General features: G+C 39.6%; 1 protein-coding gene across 1 annotated transcript in view; it reads left to right on the forward strand.

Annotated features, from left to right (window-relative positions):
• The window catches only part of LOC142052571 (putative acyl-CoA dehydrogenase 6), a 92,808-nt gene that overhangs the window by 51,957 nt on the left and 21,183 nt on the right, over window positions 1-19,668 (forward strand). The window contains exons 3-4 of the mRNA XM_075082848.1: window positions 6,224-6,353; window positions 13,432-13,538. Of these exons, the coding sequence (XP_074938949.1) occupies window positions 6,224-6,353; window positions 13,432-13,538 (237 nt within the window). The remainder of the gene's footprint in view (window positions 1-6,223; window positions 6,354-13,431; window positions 13,539-19,668) is intronic.

Consider the following 19,668-nt stretch of genomic DNA (forward strand, 5'->3'; position numbering starts at 1 on the left):
CTATTGTACTGTGCAGCTTAGCTTTTCCTTCCCTGTAACATTGTTTCTGTACAATTGTGGTGGTTTGTGTGATGTTTTTTGGGTTTTTCTTGAGAAGGTCTGATACCCTTCTGAGTTTAAAGATTTATGCAGATGTGATTGCTGACTCAGACAGCACTTGGTGACACTGTATAACCATTTAGAAAATAAAGAAAACAGAAATTTGTGAGGGAGGTTTTTCTGGACGGCAGAGGGTAACAAGCGCAGCTGGTGTCAACCAGTGATTTAGAATATACTGCTCTGGTTTTCTAAGTGTCCTACAGAGCTTTGAACCGTCTTTAAATGTGTCCATGCTGCCCCCAGCCAGGGCCAAGTCTGTGTCATGTGTTTGTTTACTCAGTGGCAAGCACTACCGAGTTCCTACTTGTTATTCCTTTTGTGTTGTTTTTACAGGGGGTTTGTTATCTTTACACTGTGGGGGAAGTTTCTCTTGTATTTTCCAGTGTAGCTCTGTCTTAATCTAAAGCAGTGCTAGACAGAACTGATCACCTTACTCATCTTGGTAAATCTTGTTTCTGAAGCAGCAGCAGTGGTGGCTTCTATTGCAATACTCTGCATTGCTGGAACGCGCAATTTGCACTGTTAATTGCTGAGGGATTGTATTTATGCTGCAAACTGTATATGTTTGAAAATGAATGAGCAGCCAATCTGTATTTTTCCTTTTCCAAAGAATACTGGATCCCAAGAGTAATATTACTGAGTAAAACTTTGGTTAGTGGAAGAGGTCCTTATCTGCCTTGGATTTCTTGGATGAACTAGTGAGTATCTGAGAGATCAAGTACTGTACATGGCGGTGATCTTTCTAGGATCAACCAAACACAAATATAAAGCACTGTAATTCGTCTTACTTTGGGACAAACTGAGGGAATTTGATCTGTCTGAGTAAGATAATCTGTTAAGGGAACTTTGCATCTGGTACAATGGGGTTTTGTTTCTTTTTCTGATTTTTTTGGTGAACTGATCCAGGTGAAATAGCAAAAAAATACGTGTTCATCTCAGCAAGGCTGAAGTGGATGCACAGTGTTTGTTACACGAAATGAGAGTTTTCTCCACTGCATCCAGCAAGAAGAAAATAATCAAAAAGGCAGTATTTTCTGACTTCAATCAGCTTAGACTTTTCAGAGTGGGTTCATGGGAAATTGCACAACACAGAGTAACCATTTGGTAATTCTTTAAATTCCTTTTATGTAAAGTATAGGAAAGGAATTACGGTAGGAATTCTGTACTGTCCTACCTGGTGATGTTTGCAGTTATGTAATTTCAAGGCTCTTTGTAGTCCTCTGGAGTTGAAATTCTTGAACTATATTTATGACAGGTGATCAAGGTTTGAACACTTAAATTTTGTTTCTGTTCATTTAAAATTGTAGGCTATGATGAAAATTGACAATTAGCTCTGTCGTCTTGGTGTCAGATGTAGGAGTCTCTCAAACTTGTCTTAAAAATGGGAGTTGATTAATGTTTTATTTTTCTAGTCACTAGAAATAAGAGCACACATTTGTGTTTTCTTGCACCCAGCTAGGTGCCAATAGTAGAAATAATACTGCGTGACTTCCTTTGGTGTAGATACACTTTATGTGAACTTCGGAAGCTCTGTAAACAAACGAGAGATTATATAAGCATTTAAGATGGAGTTACCTCTCCTTACAGCTGTGTTGTGCTTTCACCATTCCTTTTTCCAGGCTCACTCACATTCTTGAAACACTCTGAAGACTGCCTGTTTCTCCTTGCTTCAACTCACAGACCCTTTTCACCACAGATGATGTCATTCCCACTGACAGCTACTAGATGGGATTCAGAAGCAAATTCCAAATAGAATGAACTCTTAAAAATTTGGACTAGAGACTTCAATCCTGTCTCATCATTGATCAGGGTCGTATTTGAACAGGGAGCCTGTAGCTTAACAAGTGACAAGAAATGTGTTGGTCTTCACAAAAATGAAACAATTGTATGAAAGATCTCAGCTTCTCCTTTGCCTTTTAAGTCATTTTTTCTTAGGCATTCTTTGGTTTTGTTTTCCCAACTGGTGGTCTTAGCAGTGTTTTTGTTCTGACATGTTACAGCTGAAGATCACGTAGCCGTGCTTTTTTATTTGTATTTTTGGGCATCATCTTTGTCTGCCTATATTCATATATAAAAGTCCTGACTTAAATTATCAGATTTAGTAGAATGTACATCTGCATCTTTTAAAAACACTGTTTTTTAAAACTTGCTTGCTCTCGGACTCCCACTCTACTGGCAGTATCACAAACTTAACGTGTAGAAATATGCTGGTCTATGTAAAATAAGGAGCTTTCGCGGGGTGGGGGAGGAATAATGTGGTGGTGGTGGCTAGTAGAAAATCACAGAGCCAGTTTAAAAGAAAAAAAGGGGTTAATATAGTGACCATGGTGCAGTGCATTCACCTTGGCCAGCAGCCAGACATCCGCATAGCCGCTTGCTCACTCCCCCTCTTGAGCAGGGCAGTGGAGAACATATGATGGCAAGGCTCAGCTATTGAGATAAAGTCAGGGAGACCGCTCACCAGTTACCATCATGGGCAAAGCAGACTTGGCTTGGGGAAAATTAATTTAATTTGCTGCCAAATAGATTTGTGTAGCGAGAAACAAAGGCAAGTTAAAGCAACATGTTCCCCCCATCCTCTCCCCCTTCTTCCCAGGCTCCTCTTCAGTCCTTCATTCCTGAGTCATCTACCTCCCTTCCCACCCAGAGCACCGCAGGGGGATGGGGATGGGCGGTTGCAGTCAGTTCATGTCAGCTTCTCTGTGCTGCTCCTTCCTCCTCATACTTTTCCTCTACTCCAGCGTGTGTCCTGCCTGTGGTCTGGAGTTCCCAATCTGTATTTATTTGCATGTTCATATGTTCTTGCTTTGGGCTTTATCATTTAATTTCCTTGTAAAAGAAGCTGAAATCAAACAATGGATAAGATATCAAATTAAGCCATTTAACAGCTGGAAGTTTTGCTATTGTCAGCAAAACAGTAACAATTTGAATACAGCAGAGTTGCCTTTTTTCTACCTGTTTTGAACTTTATAAAGGTATTAGTGCGTTAGACTTTCTGCCTAGTTCTGCTTTGCTTTGTTCTCTTACTGTTTCTTGCAAATTAAAAACGGAAATATAGCCAAAAAGTTCTTTAAAGGTCACTCATCTCTCTTTAAAGTTACATTAATTATTTACCCTAGAAATGTTTTACGTATTAATATTTACATACAGTTTGTTATTCTTTAAAAAAAAACCCAAACAATCGGAACTGAAATTCATTTGGTTCCTTTCATTATGGATTTTTCACCAAAAATTATATTAAGCATGTTGTTTGCTTTTCTGAATGAAAATTAAATCAACCTATTAGCATGACATCATTGTACAGATACTTCCAGGAGGTCATGTTTGATGAAGCAGGTGAACGTAACTCTCCTACCACCAGCTTATTCCCTTAATGCAAACAAGAGTTATTCCAAAAAGGGTAAGTCTTATTCGAAATAAATTAAACATTCATTCCATAAAACATACCATCGTCGCTGCAGCAGGTGGAGATAAGAATGATCTGGTGGTTTTGTCTCAGTTTAAGAGCTGAGTCCCATGGCACGCAGGGTGATGTGCTCAGACGAGCCCAGAATAGCTGGCTGGGGCACTGGCAGTGGGGCTGCAAAAGCCAGGCTGCCACCATGTGTTTGGGGAAAAGAGAAAGTTGCATGGGTGCTCGGAGCCAGCGCTGCCTGCTATTGCTGTGTGTGGCACTGCTGGCAGCACGTGCCAGTGCAGAGATCTGGTTCTCCAGACAGATGGGACACAACTGTCTTTAGCCATGGCATAAGTTACCCAACTTACTTTAGGATGTAGCTGCACAGACTGCACTGACAAGTGAGTACTCTGGGTTTGAAAGAGGTATTCCTGTAATCATATGACCACTCACATTTCTCCGTGTAACTCTTCTCCTTGGCTCCTGGAACAGAACTGATGAAAAGTTAGGTGTTGTATGATTAATATTTTTACCACTTGCTCGTGCCCCACCTGCCTGTCTGCATTGGTGGTTGTCTCTTGTATTATCTATCCCCGGATTAGAAAATCTTTGGAGGGTGCATCATCTCTTTGCCTGGTAGGGCTTCTCCCCTCAATCTTCTCAGCTCCTGCGGCTTTGTTCTGATTCGTTTCCTTCCTTTGGTAGGAAATTCCTTCAGTGTCATCACTTTGAGAGCTGGCCTTATGCAGCATTTTGTTTTTAAAATACACCACTTAGTTACTAATCGTGAGAGCAAGGAGAGTCTGTTATATAGTAATACATAATGAATTGTGGTATGAACAAAGAATCGAAGTAAGCTGTACACTTGCATAGAACAGACCTTCTTTTGGTCAGTTTGTGCATAGCATTCCTCTTGTGAAGTTGTTTTGGGTAAATCAAGCAACTAAGGTTTTGAATTGAGAAGTTAAGTGAAAGACAAGAGTAGAACTGCTTGGTAGACAAAACCAAAGACAAAATTAGTAATAACTGTAGTTTGGCAATAAAATGATTGACTGATTTAAAAAAAAAAAAAAAAAAAAGAAATGGAAAGCATTTGTGTGGTGCCAGAACTGAGGTTATCTATTATAACTCTGATACATATTCATATAAAAATAACAAAAACACTTTCATAGCACATATCTTTAAATAGCTTTGTCTTTACCTGCGCATATATTCCTTACTGTTCCTCAGAGCGTTTACTTATGGATGGGGCCTTTGTTAAGGCAAGAGAATTGGATTATATATTATGCTAAAGACACTCTCATAGTGCTGTCACTTCACTGTATTGCTTAAACTTCCAGTAAAAACTTCAGCTTTGTGTATATTTTTTAGAAACATGCTTTATTTTCAAGTAAAAGTTTGGAAAAGTGGCTATTTTGTAATTCTGACAATCCATATTGTCAGAATTACAAAATAGATGACCTAAGGAGAAATATTATTTGAAAATTAAACTTCATGCTTAGCCTTTTCCACTGGTGGTTTCCCTTCTTTCTGCAGAGAAAGAATGCACAAATATAGCTTCTGTGGGTTTAGGAAACAGGCGATAGCACACAAAGCCCTGTGTTTGTGTGCACTGTGGTGTTTCTGATTTTTAATTAATGGTGTGTTTTGAAAACTTGAAAGCAGGTTAGTAAATCGGTGAGCTCAGATAGTGTTTGATGGCAGCAAATGAAAACAGAAGAGGGTCGTTTACCCCTTATTGTGTGTGTGAGGCGTGGGAGATTGTATCTCCTTATTTGAAATTTTCTTGGTTGGTCTTCAAATGAGGGTAAAAAAAAAAGAGAAGGAAAATGTTATCTTATCAAAGCTTCTCAGTCAACTAATGACATCAAGCAGTAACCTTCTCGTTCTCACCCTATTTCCTTTGAACTATAAACTATTTGATACATCTAGAAATTACCTTATCCATCATAGCAATGTAGCGTTTTTCTGTGTTTTGCTACGTGGTGGGTTCATCAGTGTTAGGCATGGGAAAGAGGTGAAGAATAATATCCTCTTTAATTGAATTTGCAGATCGGAATGTGGGGAGGAAGAACGGCCCGTGCTGGCACCTGGCCCGTGCCCTTGGTTGTCAGCCTCCTGCTAATGAAAAATGCTTTAATGACTGAACTGACCAGGTGCCAGGATATGAAATACACGTGTTTGGTGTACTTGTGTCTAACATGGATTTTGAGCTACGGCAGTAACTTAACATAGGGACACGACCTCCACATGGTCTTCCTCTGTGCTGACTTGACTGCTGTGTAAGAAAGATGAGCTCCGCTTGAGTGCGCTGGGAGCTGAGAGCGAGTGTCAGTCATTATCCTGGAGAAATAAAAGCACTTCTTACCTTGTGGTGATTTGTTCATATGACCTCGGTTTTAGAAAGAGTAATTTTGCCTTCTGATATCATTTTCAGCAGCATGTCACTTTCCTCTGCTTTTCTCAGTAAAAGTATTAATGCTAGTTAGGATATTCAGAGGTGACCTGATGCACACGCAGGTAAGTAAAGCAGGTGTAATTTTAAATTCAGGTTTTGTGAAGAATGGTGTAGTATTGCTTTTCTGAAAGGAAAGCTGATAATTGTCAAATATTTAAAAATTAGTAGAGAAATTGCAGTTGGAAAGTCCTTGCAGTAGCAATATTTTTTTTTTCTTGTTGCTTATACCAGTCTAGTATATGAGTGTCATAAATTTGTTTTTTCTTCAGAATATGGTGGCATGGGCTTGGACTTCTCCTATAACGTGGCAGTGGCAGAAGAGCTGGGAAATATCCACTGTGGAGGTATTCCTATGGCTATTGGAGTGCAAGCTGGCATGGCTACCCCTGCTCTTACAAGGTAATTTTCAGAAAGTTTGGTTTAGCCTAAAACCCAAATAGTCATGTGTTTTGGCCTGAAACCCAATTTGTATAAGAGTACGGAAAAATATTACTATGCAGATTTACTGTGTAATTGCTCTTCAGTAACACTTGAGGAAGGAACCTACCTTCTACCTCTCTTAGACAGTTTGGTTTAGGGGAGAAAATATAATTTTTTTTAATGTTGGAATATTATATATTAAAACATAGGCCTTGTTTAATATTAGATGATATGTTTAAAAACACAGAACTTTGGTGCCACAACCAATAAAAGTTTTAATTCCAGAATCCCCCTATTCACGTTTGTGTTTGTTCTTAGCCAGGTATCCCAGTCCAGTCATGCTAAGGATACATTTAGTTGTAATGATTAGGATCAGTCTAATTCTATTTTATAACTTACTTGCTTTTTTCCAGCTTTACAAGGTGCTTCTCACTGACTGTGACTTTTCAGAAAATAATGATCAATATTGGTGTAAGTCCTAAAGTTGTAGCATGTGTATCATGCTTCTGAAACACACCCGTTCCAGGCAACTGCTTATTTTGCTTTTTCTCATCTGCTTGTGTCAGTGTTCTCCTTTTATCACATGCTATCATACAGACTCCTGCACTTTCTGAATCTGGTTTTTGTGGTTTGTTTTTTTTTTTTCCCCCTCCCTCAATAAAAGTGGCAGTTACCAACTTCTTCATGCAGTAGTTTCACGGACATTCTGCATCAAAACAGCAGTTTGCAAAACTAGAGGGAGGTGACAGGCTGGTCCAGCAGTTTGACCCTGGAATATGGATACACCTAAAGGTCTGGAAGGTGGTGGTGGGGATTAAATTCAAATAATGATGATGAAGTCAGGAATTTCTCTGTGCAAAACAGAGGTACAAGAAGGGAATTTTTGCACAGAAGAGCATATTAGCCTTGGGTTGTTTGTTGGTGTTTTTTTTTTTTTCTTCCCCATTCTGAATGAAAATGCCTGTAAATCCATTGTAGAGTCTGGAATGTAGGCTCTGTTCCCTTGACATCCATTTATCCTTCAGCTAGGAATGTGCAACTTCTGAGGTCTCAGCTGTGGGAAATCTTTCTGAAAGTTTTCTTCCCTATGTAATACACCAAAAGCTTGCTGAACGCATGGAGTTCAGTATGCCTGTTGCAACAGTAGCTTAGCTATTGTCCGACTGAAAATAAAACTGGTATTTTAAAGTACTTGAGAGAATAGTACCTTGTCTCCATGATAGCCTTTTATTCCCAGGGATTTAAAAAAATCTGTGGGTAACAGAAGACAGGCTTTTGTTCTGTTGCAGTATTTTGGCCTTCTGTTACTCTGTTCTGCTGTAGTAATGCGTTGAAGCTAGATACATTTGTGCTAGTGAAATCCTAAAGTGGATATTCTTGGAAAGTAAACGTGAAGATGTCATTAACATGATGAAATCTGTAATTGAATTTTCCATCTGTATTAGTGAACTTTTCTTCCACTGTTAAGTCAATTCCACTGACTAATTGTACAGTACAATGTCCCACTCTTAAGATGTAAAAGTGAGACTAGGTAATGAAAAAAGAAAGCCAGTTGATACAGGAAGTTTTGCAGGGGTGCAGATTTACTTCATGCTAACTGCTTGTCCTAGGTCATGGATTCAAACTGCATTCACAACTTGGATGGTTTCTTTAAAGGTATCTGTGTACTGTGGTGATCCTAAACAAGTTCAAAGAGATAATCCAAATTTTGCATCTTAACTATGCATTTTTACACATGATGCATCAACGATGCACAAAGTAATATGGGAATCAACCATCATACCCTAAAAAACTTTTTAAAAGTAGTCTGGAGCCCTTTGTTGGCTTTCCTGACTTCGGGCTTTATTCAGCATCCATTAAGCATGTATTGAGTGCACCTGCAAACGAACTCAGTGAATGTGGTATGTCATTAAGATGCTCTGCCATGATCAGAGATGTTCCCTCTATTAGACATATAGACAGCGCAGTAGTTTAAACAGATGGATGTGCCCACACACACGTGTACACACACAGCTTTTTAAATTTTCATATTTTGGGAAAATAAAGTCTCAAAAGATCTAGAGTCAGGATGCCTGTTGCTGTTTTTGCAACTTCCATGGGTTTCTTGCTTCAGTGACAGGCTGTTGCAAGGCTTAGTTTGTGAAGGTCTTTGAGATATTCAGTGAAATGGGAAGTACATTGTAGTAACAGCTTCAATGACATAAATTTTGAAAAAGTTACCCATACATGTTTGCCTGTTCACTGTTCCTTCCCATTTTTACTCCATTCTTTGATAGTTTTGTCACCCTTCAGAAAGCTTTATTCATGGTCATACTTGGAAGCAACGCTGCAGATTGATTTATATGCATTTCTACTGCGCAGACAAATATAGGAGAAAATAGTTTCATTTCACTTGAAGATGCCCAGACTGCTCCTTTTTTTTTTTATTCCTCTAAGCGAAGCACTAGCACTTTCTAAATTTGAGAACTAAATCCAGAATGTTTTGTCAGCCATGGTCTGACCTTTGATATACCTGGTTCTAAACATATTTCTTTGTCAAGTCTTTCAAATGCATTCAGATATAATATTTCACTTGCTTTCATGCTTATGAGTGGAGAAGGCGGCTTTCAGCTGAGGCAGTGAATGAGAGACATTCCCCTGGGCTTGTAAACAAATGTATAAGATGACACAACTATAGTGATACCAGATCAGTGTAGAGCTCCTTTAGGTTGGCAGTAGGCAGTAAATTTGGCTTTTTTCCCTCCCCCCCGTCCCTTATTTATAGGAAAACAGTAAGGATAATAATGATGATTTACTAGGAAGAGGGTGCTGTTCTGGTTCATCAGCTTACTCATCACCGATTCTTTCTCCACACTGAATGGCAGCATACCTGAGAATTAATGTCCAAAATGTTAGTTTTACTGTCTCTCTTCCTGTTTGCTGTAAAGAGAGAAGCTGCAGCTGACAATCAAAACAGCAGTTTTGAAAAGGGTGATCATCCACATGATCGGCTGGGAAAAGAATGAAAATGGGAAGAGGTCATTCAAGAGCTGAGTGGCTTTCCCGCTGGCATAGCGGAAGGGAAGCTTGGTTTGGTGCTTCTTCAAGAACCGATGTACTGAGTTGTCTCGCTCTCACATTTGGTGCTTAATTTGTATGGTCCGCATAATGTAGGCCAGGTCTTGCCCTGAACCAGAGCAGAAACTGTTACAGGTGCAGCTTTTAACATATCATTTTAAAAAGTATCGTTAAGCATTGCTGTCATGATGGCTAGATATATTGCATCCATAGCCAGTTGTATTGCTTTGTGGTATTGAACGCCTGGGACAGTCTAACCTGGCCAGAGCAGTATGGTGGGGCAATATGAAGTAAAGCAGCTGCTTCTGAACTAGCTTTCCTTAAAACAGCCTCACATTCTTCCTATACCTTTGAGGTCTCTCCAGCTCCTGGTGACAAACTGGCAATGGAACAGTGGCAGGTTGTCTGGTGGGCAGCTTTGAGGTCTCTGGAGATGGTGTGGTAGCAGCAGGACACCAGCCACATGAGTAGCTGTTAAAAACTGCATGAACTGAAGAGGATAATCTTTAATATGACTTCTCTTTTACAATAGCTGCATTTTAGTGCAAAATGCATTCCTAAATAAATAGAAGATTGATGTAATCATTCTTAACCAAAACCCTTCAGGTAGTCTCATCTGCATGAGGTAGTCGTACCCATCAGGTAGCCTCATACAGGCTTCTCGTCAGTTTTCTTTTCAGAACATAGCATGTAGCTCGAACTGAGCAATTTATTCCATAAAATCTTCAAATAACTGAAGCTTAAAGGCTTGATAAAAACTGGGAGCCAGAGCACTTTTCTTATTGCTTCTTTTCTTATGCCGTCTTTCACAAAAAGTAAATAAGTTTTCTAAATGCGTTCTTTTTAAACTTGCATGTCTTATTAATCTTAATCTTGACTGAAATAGGGACTCAAGGAGGGAAAGCTGATTCTTTTAAATCCAGGCTATGTAAATTACTGAACTTGATGAGGCTTCCATGCTGCCCAAGGGTGCTTGCTGCTGCTCACCATCCATTTCTAACCCTTTCTGGCCTGCAAAGAGCAACTCTTCCCTTTCATTTTTTTCTTGCTTCTTTTCCTGTGTCTTGAAGATCCAAGGCATACTGCTAATCTGAACTTGGATGTCAGATGGTAGGATGCCTGTGCAGGACTACACTGAAGCAAAAGTGTGGTATGCGGCTACTGCGTTATTAATAGTTTGAGTCTAGGAGCAGAACAGAAAGAGAGCTGGGAGAAATTCACCTCCTGCTAGTACGTAAGAAGGGAAGTGACAGCAGGTCAGAGTTACCCTCTTCTTTGCCTAAAGGAAATCTTTGTATGCCTAGGAAGTCCAGGAGTAAGCCATTTTGTCATCTTTGAGATACTGTAGAATAATGCATAGATCATCTGAAAACTTTTTTTCTTGCTTCATTTTTGCTTTGGTTGCTTTGGTGGTGAAATAGTGCTTGAATGTGTGAGTGCAAGAAAGCTTGATCAGATGCAGAGAGCTGTGTTAGAACTGCCTGCAGCTGTGCATATTCAGAATTTCAATTTGTACTTAATAGTGTATCATCCTAGTGTATCTGTCAGTTCTACTCCAAACTTCCTTACTAATTTAATTAATTCAGTTCAGCTTTTTTCCCCAGAAGCAGAGAAAACGAAGGTGAATAAGATCTGTGGTTCTACCAAGGTGATTATCAGCCCAATTAAGTCAGAATAGTGATGTGTGATAGACATATTTTCATTCAATCTAGCAATCCAATGTGTCAGAAAAGATTTTTATGTGTATTTGAGATGAACAAAGGTGACTTCAAATTTCTAATTGGCAGAGCACATAAACAGCACTATGTGGATCGAGGAAGTCTTCTTACATCTGTGTTTTGCCATGGTTTTATTTTCCTTTTACCCATCATTTACAATATTGTATACTATTGCCATTTTTATGTTTGTATTCATGACATTTCACCAATGTTACTTATAAAATGTGGAGCAAGAAAGAATGGATCACTTTCATGCAACCATTAATGTGTCATAATCACACTTGGGACTTTGCAGTTACCCAGCATCAACAAGGAGCTCTGGTTAATTGACTGTAGACTTGTGTATGTGTATACATACACACATGCATGAAAATATATTTTAGAACGATGCTAAGGCTGCACATTTAATCACATGGGAAACTATGCTCTGCGGTATGGCCCTTGCCAGAGAGCAGACATAGTCTGGTCTGTCTTGAGCCAGAGTGTGATCTCATTGCAAACAGAATTTTCTAATTCTGGAGCTGTTAAACTGGAAAGAAGTGGGTATTGCATTTATGCAAACCTGAGATTTTTCTGGGATGCACTTAAGAGGGGTAGAATTTTACAGAAACAACGTGTTTCTAACACAATAGCTAGCTGCTTGCTGAGCTTCATGTCCTTCCTGCAAGGCGTAAAGACCCATAATCTTCTGAAGATAGTGCTGCCAGACTATTTTTTTTTAATTGCAAAATAACTTCTTCTGTAGCCTTATTTTTGGGAAGAGCTGAACTGTTTTCTGAAACTTAAACCAAACAAAGATATCAAAACAAAAATATTCTGAGAAAAGTTCTTGTCATGGAAATCCTTTGTTGAAATAACTAAAGGTTGGCAAAGTTCTAAGCATCAGAAAGCATTGCCAAAAATCCCTGCTAGCTCCTCTTGTAATCTAATTTTTCATGTTGTTGGTTGTGTTCTTTTGTCTAAAGAATTTTCAGCTGGCCATACTTGATCATGTCCCAAGGAAAAGCAAAAAAAAAAAAAAAAAGTACACTGCATAACAGGTCAGGGGACTTTGTCCCAGTATGCTGGAGGAAGGTGTAAACACTCCAGCTCGGTTCTTGTATTTATGTGGGATTGCTGCCATGGTTATCATCAGGGACAGGACTAGGAATTGAGCTCCCTGTGTGCAAAAAGTGAAAGAGTCTGCCAGCTCCCAGTCTGTTCTCTGGCCATCCCATGTCCTTTGACTGTTTTGTGTCAGGGTTGGAGTGGAGGGGAAGGGTCAGAGTCTTAGCTAAAATGGCATCACTCTTTTGGAAGTACTGGGACAGTGTTCTAGGAGGGCCCAGGTAACTGGCAGCCTACTTAGACAGCCAGCAAGCCTAAGGACATGAATGAAGATGCTGACCTGAGAATCCTCATACCAAAGAGGAGGCTGAGAGGGAACTTGACTTTTATGCATTTCTGCTCACAGAAGAGACATCTCAATACCTGAGGAATCTTTCAGTCTAGCACAAGAGAGGTTCAAGAACTAGACCACAAGCTCGCCATTTGCGCTGCTAGACCAAATCAGTGAATGTTAATTAAGACAAAATCAACCATGAAATGAGATGGGCCATGTTTTGAATTGATGAAAGCAGCTAAACATTGGAAAAAAAGAGGGTGCCTCTTAACTGAATTGAAATACGGCCGAGTGGCTCTCTTGTGTTAAAACACCATCAACAGTTTTGCTGTTTTCCTTTTTATTTTTGTGGGGACTAAAAGAACGGCTGTGAAGAAGCACTAATGGATTTCACTGTGTGATTTAGGTGCAGACGTGAAATAGTAATAATGTATATACAGATATTTGCAGAGGGTGGCCATCGCATGTCATAACTTTTTAGTCACCACTAAAACCTGGCAAAGAGCTGGTACAAAATCAGAAGATAGGCAGAAAGCAGATCCTCCATCTTGGCTGACTGCAGGCTGGTACAGGAGCATTGGAGGGAAACCCCAAGTACTATGTTTATTTAGATCTAATAGCTCTCAAAACAGTCATAAAGGTCAGATTTTGGGCATCTAGACCGCATGTTTCTGTGGGGCTAAGATGCTTGAATGCTTGTAAAAACCTTTTTTAAAATTATTGTGGCTGCACCTCTGGTGAAGGCTGTGAATCATAGCTTTGGAGGGTTCTGGGAGAGGTTTTACCTAGTCATAGGAAAATTGATCACTGTGTGGGTAGAACAAAATTTGTAACTAACTTGTAAATAAAGTTGACCTTCAAAAGCTTTTAATAGCCTATCTTTTTCATTATATTGTTGCAGGTTTGGTTCTGATGAGTTGAAAAAAGAGTTTCTCGTACCAACTATAGCTGGAGATTTTGTGGCTTGCTTGGGAATCAGTGAAGCTGGAGCTGGGTCAGATGTCGCAAGTAAGTTAACTTAGCAAATTGCCAATTTTAGACAGCCTGGTATTTTAATGGAAAGAATCTGGTTTCCCTGACCCTTCCCTTTGCCACTATCATTTGTAATAAATACAAAGGAAGGAAAGTCTGGTGCAGTGAGGGCAAAAAGTAATATTCCAGGAGCAGTAACACATGCCTCTGATGCATCCAAAAGCAATCAAACTGAATGTATTTGTCAGTGAATCAATAGCTATAACCCTGTATAAGCTGAGCACAACAGATTAATATGCAGCTGTCGTGCTGGCCCTGGATTTCTCCTAGTGTTTGTCCTGCTGCTGCTTCCCCTGTTCTGTCTGAGCTCACCACTGGCAAGGAGCACTTCAGCACCTCCTGAGTTGCACAGTCACTGTCAGTTGTGCAAATCTGCAGATGTACATGGTAGAGGTGTGGCCTGTTCAGCTGTACTAAAACTTGCACTTCCTTAAAACAGACCTCTCCCCTGAACGTGGGCAAATTGCAGAGCTAGTCCATTCAGAAAATGATGGCATCACTTTCACAATGGGTTCCTCTCACTCATTGTTACCTCACGTCGGCCCCTTCCGTCATTCCTGTGCAGCAAAAATGTCTCTGAACTGGTGATTGTTTTACTTAGAGCTAATGAAGAATTTGCCATGTTAAATCTCTTAGCTTTGTGATCTAGATAATTTGCGTGCAACTATTTTTCTTGTTTTAGTGCAAGAATATGTTTAAAAACATGGACAAATGAAACCATATACTGAAGTGCCTGAGGCAGTAGATAATTTGAACAACTAAATTAAAACAGATACTGTAGAAGAAGTAAAGGATATCTCATCTAACTGAATTGTGAATTTCAGGAAGAAGGGAATGACAAGAAGCTACTTTTAGAGCTTTTGTTGCTGGACACAGGATAGCTAAACTGAACCCATCGTGCTGTTACAAGTTACTGACACAATGTCTTCCTGCAGACAAAATCACTGAGTTTGACAGAAGTTTTTTGATCAGCAGAGTCCTGTGTCCATCTCCTTGGCCAAATTCATGTCATTTTCTCATGACAAATAGATAATTATTCAGTGTTAGAGCAAGGGTGCAGCAGGTAGTCTTCAAGAGAGTTAATGGGGATAATGAAATAATGGGACTAAATCTTCCTGCATGACCTGTTGCTGTTTTCCTTTCTAGTTAATTGATTTTGCTCATAAGAAAAATTCCATAATTTTTATAGACTTGTTTTTCATTAAAAGAATTTGAAACTTGAATTTGGCTAACTGAGGAAATACAATATCATTTATTTTAATTAATGCCTCTCTAGTTTAATTAGATGATTATCAGAACTTTCTAAATATGATTTTAATTTTTTGATGCAGTGTTCCAGACAATAAGTAACAAATATTCTTTTAGCTGCATGTTGTTTATCATCTAGTTTAGTTGTTATGATACACTGATTAATACAGTTAAAGAAAAATTTGAGATCAACTAGGATTATCTGATGAATCCAGACTGCAGCTGGGAGGCAGACTGCAGGATGAAATTACTATACTTTTTCACCTGTCATGGAAGACCTGATTCCTGGTATAAATCCAGAAACCAGCTTACAATGCTTCTAAAGGGTAATTAAAAGGACAACTTAGGAGCAGCACTAGCTTGTGTTCTGAGTAGCACTGGTTTGCACGAGTCAGAAAGAGGATTCCGTCACCAGGTGGCCCAGCTTTAAAGTAGACTGAACTGCGTGAAACTGCACTTGATGCATCCTTTCGTTTCTCATGCTACAGAGGTGTTTGTCTCCCTCATCTAAGTGAAGGGGTAGTAAAGCATAGCAACTGTTCACATGTGAAGTTTGGGGACATGCTTCTGCCGTGTGAGCTGGTATATTTTAAACTGAAGAATAACACAGAGTAAGGTGTCTCTAGCATTTTCTTCTGCCAGGTCCAAAATTACTGAAGGTGATGTGAATACAGAAGAAAAACAAGTGTTTCTCCACATGAGAAGTAAAAGGTGCCTGGAATGAATTTATTCAAAATTCAACAGAACAAAAACAACTGGGTATATTAGTCTAATATAAATTTCAAGTAAATTTGAAGGAGCGCCTGTCTGCTTACAAATGTAGTTGTTGTATATTGTACATAGTATTGACCATGTACTAGCACAAAAAAAAATATTGTCGACCAAAACTAGCACAGAGCTGACTTAAGAAGCAGAACAGTACAGAACAGTTGGTATAGAAAGTGTCTTTAATTTCAGGATTCTTGGTACCACAAAGCATAAACATTTGCATCGGTTTTAACGACTTTGTCTTACTCTCACTACTGTTCTTCAATTTAAATAATGTTTTGCTGATAGTTGGGGCGGGGGGCGGGGGGGGGAATATGTAAGAACACATCGTGGAAGACACTTCCTCTTTTTTCAAGTTAGGATTTCCAGGCAACTGCACCAAGTATCCCTGTTCATGTCTGTCTTTCAGCATAAATATCTTCCCCATTTTGTCTCAGTAGAATCTAATCTTTCTGCTTTTCTGGTTTTAGGTCATCTTTTCTGAGCATGAAAAAACAAAATTGCACATGGTGTCTATAATGGCCCAAATACTTCTCCAACCCTAACAGAATTTTACCCTCCAATATGAAATGTTACACAACAGTTTGCTGGCTTGTGAATGTTTGTGATTAACTCTGCAGATCATCTTCGTTAGTGGTTTGCTATCGAAACTTTGTAAGATACAGCAATCATTCTTATTAATTTGTGCCTAAGTACTTGTACTTGCCATGTTGAATTTGAAAACTCAAGATTGTTTCTTTCTTACTGGGTGATACCTCAGTTGTCCATGTTGGTGTTGTCTCCCAAGTTTGTGTCACCAGCAAATTTCATTAGTGTATTCGTATTATTCAATTAAAGATCATTAATGAAAATATTCAATAGGTTTTGTCCAAAGGCTGATATCCAAGGAGGAGCTGCAATAGTACCCTCCCTGCACATCAGCACTTCCTCTTTTAACGCAACCTGATGCAATTTCCCCTTTGCCAAGTTCCTTACCCACATTTTCACTTTTGTCCTAATTCTTATCTTCTAAAAATTGTAGCTCATGGTTAACTAGTAGCATCAGTTTTGGTTTGCTTGAGTCCAACAGGGTTTTTCCTGTTCTGCTTTTCTCTAGAAAATCCATTTTTATAATAATAAACAAATCAGGTTGGTTTTAAATAAGATACCACTGGTAAATTGAATTACCTTTCTTTCCAAATGTATTCTGAGGCTGTGCAGATTGCCAAAACCAACAACCCCTGTTTTCACTAATTTTCATTTCTGTACAGTCCTTCCTCTAGATGTCTTGCTTTGTCAGCTATATTGTGAATCTTGTTGTAATGTCATGTGAAATGTCTTTAGTTTTGAGGCATATTCTATATGCTTCATGTTTTTTCTCATTCTCTTTTCATTTCTATGGCAGAAACATTTCTGTTTGCTGCCTCAATCTTCAATTTTGTTGGTTTTCATCTGCAAGATTTAACTTAGTTTGACCTGTGGCAGTTTTTACCCTCCAACCTCCAAACTGTAGCTTGCTTTGATGATTAATCTCTTGCCTTTCCTGTAGGCCATCTCCTGTTATTTTGAATTGATTACTCATTCAGTTAGACTTGAAGCTATTTCATGCAGGTTTGGTTGTTTTGGGATTGGTTTTTGGTGTTTTTTGGTTTTTTTGTCCCGTTCCCCCACCCCCCATGCTGATGATGTAACTTCCGGATAGATGTTCTTCATTTTTTGCACTAAAGGTATGTGTTGCCTATCTTTGATCATAATATTGACCTTAAAAGTTGAGGCCAACCTTGCCTTTTGCCAAATCTGTTTAGATGCATGGCTGGACTCAAGAGCACAGTGGAGAAGACAACTTCAGGCTCAAGTATGTTGTGGTTTGCATGGTGAAGTGGCCAGCCCTGGCTGCGTATATGGCATTAGCTGTATCATGTGCCTTGTGATGATGCCTTGTGGCCTTTCCTAGAGGGGGCCCTCAATGGCATGCTCTGCAAGTTGTTGAGTTATAGGTGCTACAGGGCCAGGAGTTATAGGTGCTACAGGGCCAGGAGTTATAGGTGCTACAGGGCCAGGAGTTATAGGTGCTACAGGGCCAGGAGTTATAGGTGCTACAGGGCCAGGAGTTATAGGTGCTACAGGGCCAGGAGTTATAGGTGCTACAGGGCCAGGAGTTATAGGTGCTACAGGGCCAGGAGTTATAGGTGCTACAGGGCCAGGAGTTATAGGTGCTACAGGGCCAGGAGTTATAGGTGCTACAGGGCCAGGAGTTATAGGTGCTACAGGGCCAGGAGTTATAGGTGCTACAGGGCCAGGAGTTATAGGTGCTACAGGGCCAGGAGTTATAGGTGCTACAGGGCCAGTGGTGTGGACCTGCCAAAAATGAATTTTGGAACACCCACTGAAGTAGCCTTTTCCCAGAGCTATGCTCTGTCAGGGAGAATAATTACAGTCAAATATTCCAAATTATCTTCATAGCTATATCCCTAAGATTGAGTCCACTTAGTAAATTGTTTAGTAGGTTTTCAAAGCCTGCTGTATTTTAAACATAAAACTTGGTTATTGACTTGATCATCTTTCTTCTGACTAAAGTTAAAGAGAACCAGCTCTTCATAAGTTGATTTTAAGTAGTCGTTTCTCAAGTGTTTAAAGCAAACTGTCAACCATCACATCTGGGAGTACTTGAACATTCCCATTAATAAGGCATTTGTTCTTTAATCTGTATTTGGATGGTTAGTACTCTGTGACGCCATGCTTGCAAGGACTGTTTGTATTTGTGGTAACATGATGACTGTGCTCACTGTTCCTCTACAGACCTTGCATGGGACCTCTATCTAATCACTTCAGTAGCTGTTCCAGAACAAAGGGATGTGTGATATAAATCACTCTGTATGCTCCCATCATTTTCACACTACTTCAATACAGTGTCATGTTTCTTATTCTGGCTCTTCTGTGTCCTCCATTTATTATTTAGTCTCCATGTATATGATTGTCCAGTCTCTGTGTCTGTGTATTACGAGCATCAATACTTTAGATTACTTCAGTTTGTTGGCCTTCATTACTATACAGATACCATATCAAGTCTCTTGGGCAGATTTGGCATAGCCCTTTAACTGACTGAATAGTCATATGGCTGCTGGTTTTATCTACTTTAGTACTATCTCCTTCCCTTGCTGTTCATCGTTATCTGCTTGTAAATTCCTTTAGCCATAGCTATATCCAATATTCCCTTGTCTTATACCTCATACAATTTTCTCCCATCATTTTATCCCCAGTTCCTTCATTAACGAGACTTGTGTTCAGCCATGCTGACCTCAGTCCCGGTTTCTCTTGTAAATGAAGATCAGATAGTTGGGTTTGCTTTGTTTTATGTTTAGAGCCTTTGTGAAGAAGGTTCACATGCAGGTCGAGGTGGGTGTGTATGAAGGTATAACCAGCTGACTTAAATGTGCCTGCCCATGCCACTTCGTGTCTGAGTCCCACCCTCCGAGTCTACTGCCTCCCTCAGTAGGTGGGCTCTTATGGGCATATAGTCTCATCTGATTTACAGGTGCTATTACGGGTGTTGTAGGTTCTCTTATACCATCACCTACTTATAGCTAGATATCTGTTGGAGAGTCTTCCTCAGTTGGGGTTTTAGCTGAAGAAGTTCAATTGCAGGAGAAAGAAGCCAGCCCTTTCGAAATTCTGCTGGAGTGTAAATAATACCTAGTGATTCACTCCGGCTGTCTGTTGCAGCTAGGGCTGCTTGCAGCATGGTGTGAACACTCACGGATGAAAATGATTGTTGTTTAGAACTCCTTCCTGTACAGCCATGCTTAGCATTTAGACTTGGCCTTTGGAAAGTCTACTGGCTTTGAATTTATCACACAGTTCTGACCAAGAACATGCAGGAACTGTGTGTACATACATCTTTATGCGTACACAGATATTGAGGCTTATGTTTGTTTAAATCAGGACTCTGAAGTTAATGGCATCCTCAGTGACTAATGAACAATAACAGGAATGGGTAATAGATCACCTCAGACTGAAATATTTCTGGCCCAAGTTTTTGACAACCAAATTTACTTAAGGAAGGCTTTCTGCTTTCCACTGGGATGAAGGCTCCATCTGAAGGAGGGTGACA

Source organism: Phalacrocorax aristotelis, chromosome 2, assembly GCF_949628215.1.
Source record: "Phalacrocorax aristotelis chromosome 2, bGulAri2.1, whole genome shotgun sequence".
In the NCBI taxonomy this organism is placed as follows: domain Eukaryota; kingdom Metazoa; phylum Chordata; class Aves; order Suliformes; family Phalacrocoracidae; genus Phalacrocorax; species Phalacrocorax aristotelis.